This window comes from Peromyscus maniculatus, chromosome 5, assembly GCF_049852395.1.
Source record: "Peromyscus maniculatus bairdii isolate BWxNUB_F1_BW_parent chromosome 5, HU_Pman_BW_mat_3.1, whole genome shotgun sequence".
NCBI lineage: Eukaryota > Metazoa > Chordata > Mammalia > Rodentia > Cricetidae > Peromyscus > Peromyscus maniculatus.
The window spans coordinates 86482227-86491841 of NC_134856.1; the positions used below are offsets into that span (position 1 = coordinate 86482227).

The 9615-nt window shown below is 41.1% G+C and overlaps 1 protein-coding gene across 5 annotated transcripts in view; it reads left to right on the forward strand.

Moving 5' to 3' along the window:
- Positions 1-6159, forward strand: part of Sfmbt2 (Scm like with four mbt domains 2) — a 187508-nt gene extending 181349 nt beyond the window's left edge. For all 5 annotated transcript variants that reach the window (XM_076572822.1, XM_076572819.1, XM_076572820.1 and 2 more), the window contains one exon: positions 1287-6159. In XM_076572822.1, coding sequence (XP_076428937.1) covers positions 1287-1427 — 141 coding nt within the window. In that variant the 3' untranslated portion in view covers positions 1428-6159. The remainder of the gene's footprint in view (positions 1-1286) is intronic.
- The last annotated feature ends 3456 nt before the right edge of the window (positions 6160-9615 follow it).

Sequence of the window (9615 nt, forward strand, 5' to 3'; positions counted from 1 at the left end):
GACTTTTTTCATATTTTTATGTATCTATATTGATTTTTATTGTGCATCTAACAGATCCTTTAGCTCTAATAGTTTTGGAGGGTAATTTCTTTCGTAAAAAATTTTCTTCCAAAGATGTTTTTCAGGGGTGTTTGATTGGCATATGACACTGACTTGGATTCCATTTGAACATAGAACATAGTCTCATGATTTCATCAGCAAAAAAGATGGTTTAGGGCATGGTACATGTGACACTAGTGTTATAGACTGGCCATTTTTATCACTATGTGGCAATGGGAAAATATAAGTGGGCCAGGTAGATACAGCCCACATGTCAGTGTGTGTGTGTGTGTGTCTGTCTGTCTGTCTGCCTGTCTGTCTATACACACCACACACACACACACACACACACACACACACACACACACACACACAAGCACGTGAGTATGTGCATGTATTTTCGTCTAGAAAATTACAATATGTAGTTGACATTTCCATTTTTGGTGTCTTATAACCTGTCCTGTGATATCAGAGCTTACAAACTAGTAAGAAAACTTTTACTTTTTAGTATCCAGCTATTTTATGGTGCTCAGATTAGCATAGAAGGACCTGGTCTGGAAAGAAGTTGCTGTTCCGGAAGGGGATACTGAGCTTGGGAAACAACCTCTGGAGCCTCCTACCTGTTCCATTGCTTGTCTCCACCAACAGAAGCTTAGGAATTTCAGAGGAACTAAAATATTCTTAGAAAAATTATTTTGAGGGCTGGAGAGAGAGCCCACTCACTGGGTAAAGTGCTGGCTGTGCACACCGGTGACCTGAGATTTTATCCTCAGAACCCGCATGAAAACAAGAGACAACAATGTACATGTGTCTGCAATCCCCGCACACTCCTGTGAAGAGCTGAGAGACAGAGACAGAATTCCAGACCAGCTAGCCTGGCAGACATACCCTGTCTCAAACATGGTAGAGGGTGAGGACCAAGACTCAAGGTTTTCCTCTGACTTCCATCTATATCGCTGTTCTCTCTCTCTCTCTCTCTCTCTCTCTCTCTCTCTCTCTCTCTCTCTCTCTCTCTCTCTCTCTCACACACACACACACACACACACACACATATGTGCACACACACATTTTTATTTAGCACAAGCATTCAGTAGTTACCAAGTTAATCGTTACCTATGATATTATGCTCCCAAATTCAAAGCAGTAAGAGCAGTTCTTTACACATTTGGCTCCAGGACAAAGCTTGACATGGCAAATACATCCTCCGAGTATGTCTGCCTTCTCTGACATGTCTTTATCTCCGGCAGGACATCGACGGCCAGGCGCTCCTCCTGCTGACTCTACCAACGGTGCAAGAGTGCCTGGAGCTGAAGCTGGGGCCTGCTATCAAGTTATGCCATCAGATCGAGAGAGTTAAAGTGGCATTCTATGCCCAGTATGCCAACTAGCTCAGCTTGCTTGGGGTGGTGCCTGATTCTGATGATGCTGTGTTTCTGAAGGTTTCCAGAAGTGAGACCTTGATTTTCTAGGTGCTGTGAAATAAATGGTACATTCATTGAGGATCTCCAAAAAGCAAGAAGCCCGCGACCTCCTTCATGCACCAGCCTGTTGGATAGTTCAATGTCTCTAAAGCACACAGAAGGACTGCAGCAGCAGTGTCTGGGACTGTAGTGAAAGTTCTGTCTCAGAAGTTTCCCGGCTCTGGACTTGCTTTTTGATCTCTGAGTTTCAGTTCTCTCCCACCCAAGCTAGGCAGCTTCCTGTAAGCCGGGTTTCCTTACACTGAGGTCCACGTTCTTGGAAAACTGAGGTGGACTGAGTGCCTCCACGCAGAATCCCTGACTTGCCAGCAGTTTTTGCCTGACTCACTCTCAGGCTCTTTCACAGCTCTCTCTGGCCCACACATGCAGACTGCTGTGGTTTAGAGTCACCTACTATCCCATTCGATCTCAGTGACACCGCCTTTCTCCAACACAACTACCGGCGCTGTTTCAGGATGCCGCTATAACACGATGTGCTAAGCTCTGTCCTCTATGTCAGAGTGCCTTTCACAAGTATGGCTGCTTACAGCAAACAGCTACTCTGTAAGCAGAGCCCAGAACATTGGCAGTGGCAAACACTATCCATAGTCTCCTGCAGAACCATGGCTTCACTGTTCTGAGATCACTGTGACCCGTCAGGAGGAGGCCAGCTTAGGGAAATATCAAATTCTGTATTAAAGAAAAAGCTTTCAGAGGGCCAGCATGGGAAGAGATTTGAGGAAGCGTTTTGTGAGCTAGATGTATCTACTTAGAAATGGTAACACAGCTGGTCACTGCAAACAAGCCTCTCTGCACCTCCCTTCTGCTTATCTGGCTTGCCACACGGAAAGCCAGCACGAGGAAGCGGCAATGCCTAGCATGATATAGCCGAGAGAACACTGGATCTGGACTCGGTCTGTCTCCATCCTGCCTTTGCTGATGACCAACTGCATGTCTTTAGGGAACCCCCACCACTCTGGACTCAAGCTTCCATTGAAGGGAAAGGCAGATCCCTTAGTAGTGAGGCACTGGGTAAACCATCTCCCCCTGCCTCATGCTTGCTAGAGAGGAGTCCGGGTGGACCAAAATGGGAAAAGGAGTGGGGCCACAGAATTTAACCTGCCAGTTCCCGCGTTTCACTCTCTTTGAGGTTGCTCATGAAATTTCACTAAGTCATCTATAGAATAATCAGTGATTATAAAGTTTGCCCAATCTTTTCTGCCCAGCGCTTCCTCTGTGTTTTCTCATAAGTGGTTCAACATGTACTTCCAAACCCCAAGGGACTGAGGTACATTATGACATGGAAGTCACCTCCCTGCCTTGTCTTTTTAAAACCATGCAAGGAAACCGAACTTTTACTCTGTTTAGGAGTAAATGTTGATTTTGGAAGCTTAACTTCCCACCTTTATGGATTTTATTGTTTTGCTTTCTGGTTTTTCATGTTTTGTCATAATTATGTTGGTCTTTTCTCTCTGACTAGTCTCAACTGTCCCATCACATAGTGTGACATGCTGCTTGTATTTTAGTGACAGTTTAAGGCATGGTGATCTGTCAGACTTTGAGCACTGGCCTTGCTTATGTTAACTGCTCTCAGCATTGTGCAGTGGTTGCTGATGGAACCAGAAATCAAATTATTTGTGGTTGGGACTCTTCCCTAAAGCTGGTTTTCTATTGTCAAGCTACAGATCTTTGGTGAACGGGTGTGCCCAGGGACAACGATGGTTAGATTGTGTCCTTTGTGGCGCTATAAGGATGGAGGCGCCCCATGCTCTTGCCTGCATGGTTGCCTTGTAGTTGAATTTCTCTTCTGTGCTACATGTTGAACCTTCTTCAGTTGGCCTGCCTTCTCAGCCATACGCTTTTGGCCATAAATACTCAATTCATTGGTTGGAAAGGGTATCTATTTCAAGATGGTGTGGCATCTCTCCAGTGCTGACTCCTTGATTCTTCAGTGTGCTCTTCTCAAGATGAGCTCTTTCTTTACATCTGAAACCCAGATGCAGCTGTGGCATTAGTAGCACACAATATGCTTTGAGAGCAAATGTCACTTTCTCATGCCATTTCTGGTAATGACACCGAGGAGCAGGTGTTGCTTCAGAACATGGAGATTTTTCTAGACATCTTCTGAGCCCACAGAAAGAGCCAGAAGAATATTAACAGAAAATCCAGTCAGGATGTGGCCGCCATTGGTCAGAAACCCTTCATCCTATGGAACCACGAGTCCCAGCCTGTCCTCACCCTTCAGCCGTGCAGTTTAATGTCAATGCCTCTCTGCATGGTATCATTCCCTTCAGGCTCACTCTTAGTCTCCAGCTTTGGCAAGGAAGAGATGGCAGTAATCAGACCAGCAGAGTGCCCAGCCAGGGTCCACCCCCATCATAGTGGCTGTCAGTGGCAGTCAGCCCAGCCCTCCGGTAGACTTGAGAATTACGAGAGGATTGAAGAGGATGGTGTTCTGGGAGATGCCAGCATCCTCCAGAGCTTTGTTTCAGGATGGGATGCTTATCATGCAGACAATTTTGTTACCAGATTGTAAAGTGCATTTTGTTTCTCTCTAGACTCACCTCTCCCCTGCTTCTGTCTTAAACACGGGGCTGATTCCCAAGGAACAATTTGTTCTGTATCCCCATTACTAGGGCAGAAAAAGAAATGGATCTTACACACATACTCCAAATACCACCACAGCCTGTACACCAAAAACATTCTACTCTAAATATGGTCAAACGATGCCCTCCCGCGTATTCCTTCCTGAATGGTATAATTTCATTATCTCTCTGATTATCTTCTGGGACCAGTCCTCTCCTTCATGTCCCCACACCTTGGGTACATCACACCATTCATTGCCTCCTATAACCAGCCAAACAGACGCCCTACCGTCTGTGCCATGCAATCGAGGAACGGAAATGTCACCTCAACTTAAATAATGACAGTCCATCATTTATGCCCACTCCAAAGTTTAGTGAGTTTATTTTAGCCCTTAACTTCCCGGCTGCATTTGTGCTGTATTGTAAAAAAAAAAAAATAAAAATAAAAATCCTGTTCACAAAATAAAACATATCCCGATCAAAGCTGAGTACACTGGCATTGCATATCTTTGCAAATCATCAATGGTGTCCTTCAACACAGCATCTAACCTAGAGCTCACAGAACTGGTCTGTCACTTTTCAAATTAGATGCCTTTGATCAATTTGACTCACAGACAGTATTTGAGCTCTATTTAAGTCCCTAGACCTTATTTGATCATATTGGAAAAAACATTTCCTGTGTTTGCTTTGATTTGGTCTTCAATAAATTAAAATGATCCACACCGTAACACTGCCACACCTGACCTTGACTGCCATCTTTACATGGTTCCTTTCGATCAGCCTTTTGAAGATAGGTCCCTCCTAACCTGTCTCACAACTTTGAGGGTTCTATGAGACAGATACTGGGTTTGTCTTCTATCTTACACCAAACATCCCTCCTGAAAGTTGTCCCTTAGATTTGGAAGCACTCGGGGTTTTCATACTTATTTTATATAACACCCATTTATATTTATTTCTGTATATAGAAATAGAACAAAACAGTAGTAGGATCTTTGTTGTGGTTTGACATTGCTGCTTTTGGGTTAGGATAGTGAATTTAGGTTCCAATCACTCTCTATTCTGTCTTTGGAGAGCTGTGATTGAGTGTGCAATTATTTGGAAGGAGAAAATGTAAATGAAGATATCTGTAGTGTTTATGGAAGAAGTCTCTGGGGACATCTACTGCTTGTGTCTCTTTGGTGCAATAATTAAGTAACAAGGAGAAGCTGACATGGCAACCATACAATCTAGTGATTCTCTTGCTCGCGATTCCTTTCTCCTCACAAATTTTCTGAAAATTACTCTCTTTAACTGGGTTAACTTTTTAAGTTGCTTAATTCTCATAGCTTTTAATACTAGGGTGGTTTAGAGGTATCCAAAACATGCTATTACAAAATGAAACTGTGGTATTTGTGACCCATTTAATTTACTGAAAAGTTGTAATTGCTGTCCTGCCTCATCTCCTTGGGTTTTAGTTTTAAAAAGCCTTTGTGGTTTAAATGATAAATAATGATTCAGTTTTCTGAACTATAGACTTCCTTGTTCCGTTTTCTTTCAATGGCTAGGACTCAGCACCAGTGAGGATGCGGGTCATGTCACAGAACCAAGGTAGAACAGCGCTTTGGGAAGGGCAAAGAGAAACACAGAAGAAGGAAAAGTCTAGAACAATATTTTGCTAAAAATTGATTTATGATGAAAACTGATGGGAAGGGTTTTTTTTTAATAATAGAAAAGGTCAACACCATACCTGTCATTCAGAATGCAAGCCAACACGATCTGTGTAAGCAGTCACTAATGGCAGGAGCCCTTTATCTTTCATGCTCCACTTCGAAGTTTGTTTTGAAATTTGGTTCGTATCTTGGTATGTTTTGGTGCATAAAAGAGAAAAATATCAGTGTCTTTACTTTTGAGTTTAAAGGACAAAGGGCATGCTCTCTCAGTTTGTTGTAAGATTGTATTCTGTATATATGTTTCCATGTACATAAATGAAAATATATATCAGAGTTATATTTTAATTTTTATTCTAAATGAAAAAAAACCCTTTTTACTTGAAAACATGGTAAGCCACATTGTTAATAAAGTAAACATAAATTCTATGGTGGTGTTTGTGTTTATGTGTCAAAGGTTATTAAATATATGTTTGGAGCTTTATTAGGGTCATTTTCTTCTGAAGTCCTTGTTTTATTTTTGCATTTTATTATAGCATCTACTGTTAAGTTGGTTAGAACCATGGATCTCAAAGTCACCTCATTATTATATATTTTACTCAAACAATGTGTATCTAGTCTAGTTTCATTTTTGTTGCTTTGATAAAACACTAACTAAAAAGCAACTTATCCAAAAAAAAAAAAAAAATGATTTGTTTGACTTACACTCCCAGGTCACAGATCGTCATTAAGGGAAATCTAGACAGGAATGCAAGCAGGAACTAGAAACAGAGATCAGTGCCCACTTCCTCATTCATAGGTTTATGCTTAGCCAGTTTCCTTATACTATCTAGGACTACCTCAGATCTGGGGGAAACAGTGCAATGGAGCTTTGGGAATGACTCATTTGGTAAAGTGCTTGTCTTACGATCATGATGAACCAATTACAAGTTTAGAACCCAGGTAAAATTACCTGTAGTAATGTTGACACTTTTTATCCCAGCTCTGTGGAGGTGGAGACATGTGGATCCCCAGGGCTCACAAACCAAGGACTCTAGGCTAATTGGTGAACTTCAGTTCAATGAGAAACCCTGCCTTAAAGAAGGTGAACTTCCTGAGGATAATTCCAAAGATTGTCCCCTGACTTCCACACAAGTGCATTTGTATGCAGATACACATGAACATACACACACATATACATAAAAGCAGTATTGTCTATTTTTATATTGTTCCTGACCTTCCCGATTTCAACCATCTTTCCTTTTCTAGGATTGCCTGATACTTTGGAAGAAAGATGGCTTTATTCTATAGGCGCCCCAATTTACTAACCATATCGATACATCTTAGGACTTGCTATCACAAGTAAGTCTTGAGTATCCACGTAAGAGAAAAACCAGCCTGTTGCTGTGGTGCCCCACCCCTGCGATCTCACAGGAAGAGAACGCCCTTCCTTGTCTGTCAGTGTGGCTTCCATCACCCAGGGAGGGTAAGAAGGTAAAGAGAGTTAGACCCCTGGGGAATGGGCTGAAGAGAGCAGTCATTTCTCCTTTAATCCAGTCTCCAGTGACTCCACTTTAATTCCCTTTTGATCCTGTTGACATTTAAAATCCACATATATAAATTTTTGCATTCTTTTAATTATGGATGCCTTTAAAAAATAGATTGATAACACAGGTTTTTACTTTGCAGTTCAAATTGCTTTCAATCTTGAAATCTTTTGCCTCAGCTTTCTGCATGCTGAGATTATAGGTGTGTGCCACCATGCCTGGCTTACATGAGGTAGTTTTTATTTGTCGATTTATGACTTATTTAAATACAAAGCTTTACCAGAGAAAGCAGAACCTTTAAAGCACAATAAGGAACATCATTTGTTTTCCCCAGTATACCAACAGAGATAGAGTAGTGTACTGCTGAATAAATACAGCCATCATATTTCTATTTATACTTGAATATCCTTGAAAACAGAAGTCTAAACACTGACTATATGAGAAGTAAAATCTGAACACTTCCAAATCTCTAGATTGAATAATTCAAAGCAAAAAAAAATTGTTCATGTTGTCATGAGAACCCTATTTTTATTTTTTTTCTTCTACTTAGCCAGGCTGCGTACAACTTTCCGTTCACTAGAAGTTATTTCTCCTTTATTCTGAGGTTTGTGGTACAACTGTTTTAAGTCTGTAGGAAAGCAAAATGCTTACTAGAGATTCCGAGAATGTTATGTTTTAAGTGCTGATTGTGTGAACATAACCTTGGCTGATTCCATGTGACGACCAGTAAGGTGAGAGTACTACCTGAGCTACAAAGAGTTGTCGGAATCATTTCATGAAGCCATGTTTATGACATTGGCTCAAGCCTAGGTCACAGCACATCTCTGTTGAATGTAGTTCATTTGTTATATCAAAGTTTAGTGTCATTTGTAGATGACATGTCCAAATGATATAACATTCTAATAAATAAAAGGAAGTTTTACTTAGTTTTTCTGATGACAGCCCAACATACAATGAGTGTTACTAGATTTGTTCTGTGTTAGAAATTGACTTCTTTGCTGTGAAGTTTTGGAATAATAAATATAATATAGTGGTGTATATATTATATAAGCACATACACAAATATTAGGCATGCATATATACAATAAGTATGCATATATGTACATTATATATGTAGTGAATATGTATGTATATATGTATCATGGGTGTGTGCATATATGTACATTTGTGATGTGTGTGTGTGTGTGTGTGTGTGTGTGTGTGTGTGTGTATAATGTGAGGTGGTATGCTTTCCAGTTCTATAACACAAGACTTCAGTTTTCTATAAAAGGTAAAGAGTTATGCATGTTAACCTTTACGTGGTTAACAGGACTGAATATGAGACAAATCACTGTGTGATCCTTAGCCCAGAGTAGGTGCCTCAGATTCCCACCTTCATGTACCCATCCATTCCTGAGTCCCTGACCATTTATTTACCCATTGCAATATCTTGGCCACCTTTGGCATGACTGCATTCATACCCATCTTATAGGCACCACCAACTAGACAGGAAGCCATAAACAAGATAGAAATGCCAGAGTGTCTTGGCAGTGTTGATACTGAAGTCAGAAGCTAGGAATGGGTCTTATAGTAGAGATGTCATGCAACTAGGACTGGGGCAACTCCAGGCTCCTTTTAACAACACAGTTCCGAGAACGTTGATCATCTCGACATCTGAATTTGCCACAGTGTTTGATGGTATCATGCCAGTTCTAACTGGTTTATAAGAATATCAGCAAACTGCATCAAGCCAGAGCCAGTAGTTGACCTCCCACCAATATTTAGAGACATGTTACATGGCTAAAGATTTTACAAGTCCAGTGAATTATTCCCAAAGCTCCCCTCCAAAGAATGAATTGTGGTTTCTACATTTTGCTTATATCTAACGCATAACACATGGCTGGCCTCAAACTTGTAATGTAGCCAAGGATAGCCTTGAACTTCTGATCCTCCTACCTCCACCTCTGGAGAGCCAGGGTTACAAGCATGTACCGTCATACCCAAATAATGAGTTTTCATTACTATCCTGAAACTTGACTCCTAATATTCATTGTCTTCTTTTATATGGTGATTGGTGAACACCTTGAAACCTTGAACACCTTGGCAGATACAAGTTGAATATCTTGAGAGTTCTTCTATACAAAGAGAGATTGGTCATAGTGGGGTTATTCATGGATTTCTTCCTGTTTTCTCAGCACCAACTTATGTTTTCTGGGTAAATACAGATACTGTTACTACTTCCTCTGCCAAGACTTCCAACTCTCATGGCATCCCACAAGGTCATTGTCAGCTCCATGGTAATAACCACAAACCACGCTGGCATTCAGAGCCCATGTACCTGGGAGATCAAAGCTTTACTTCTGTATGACATAAGGGAGTA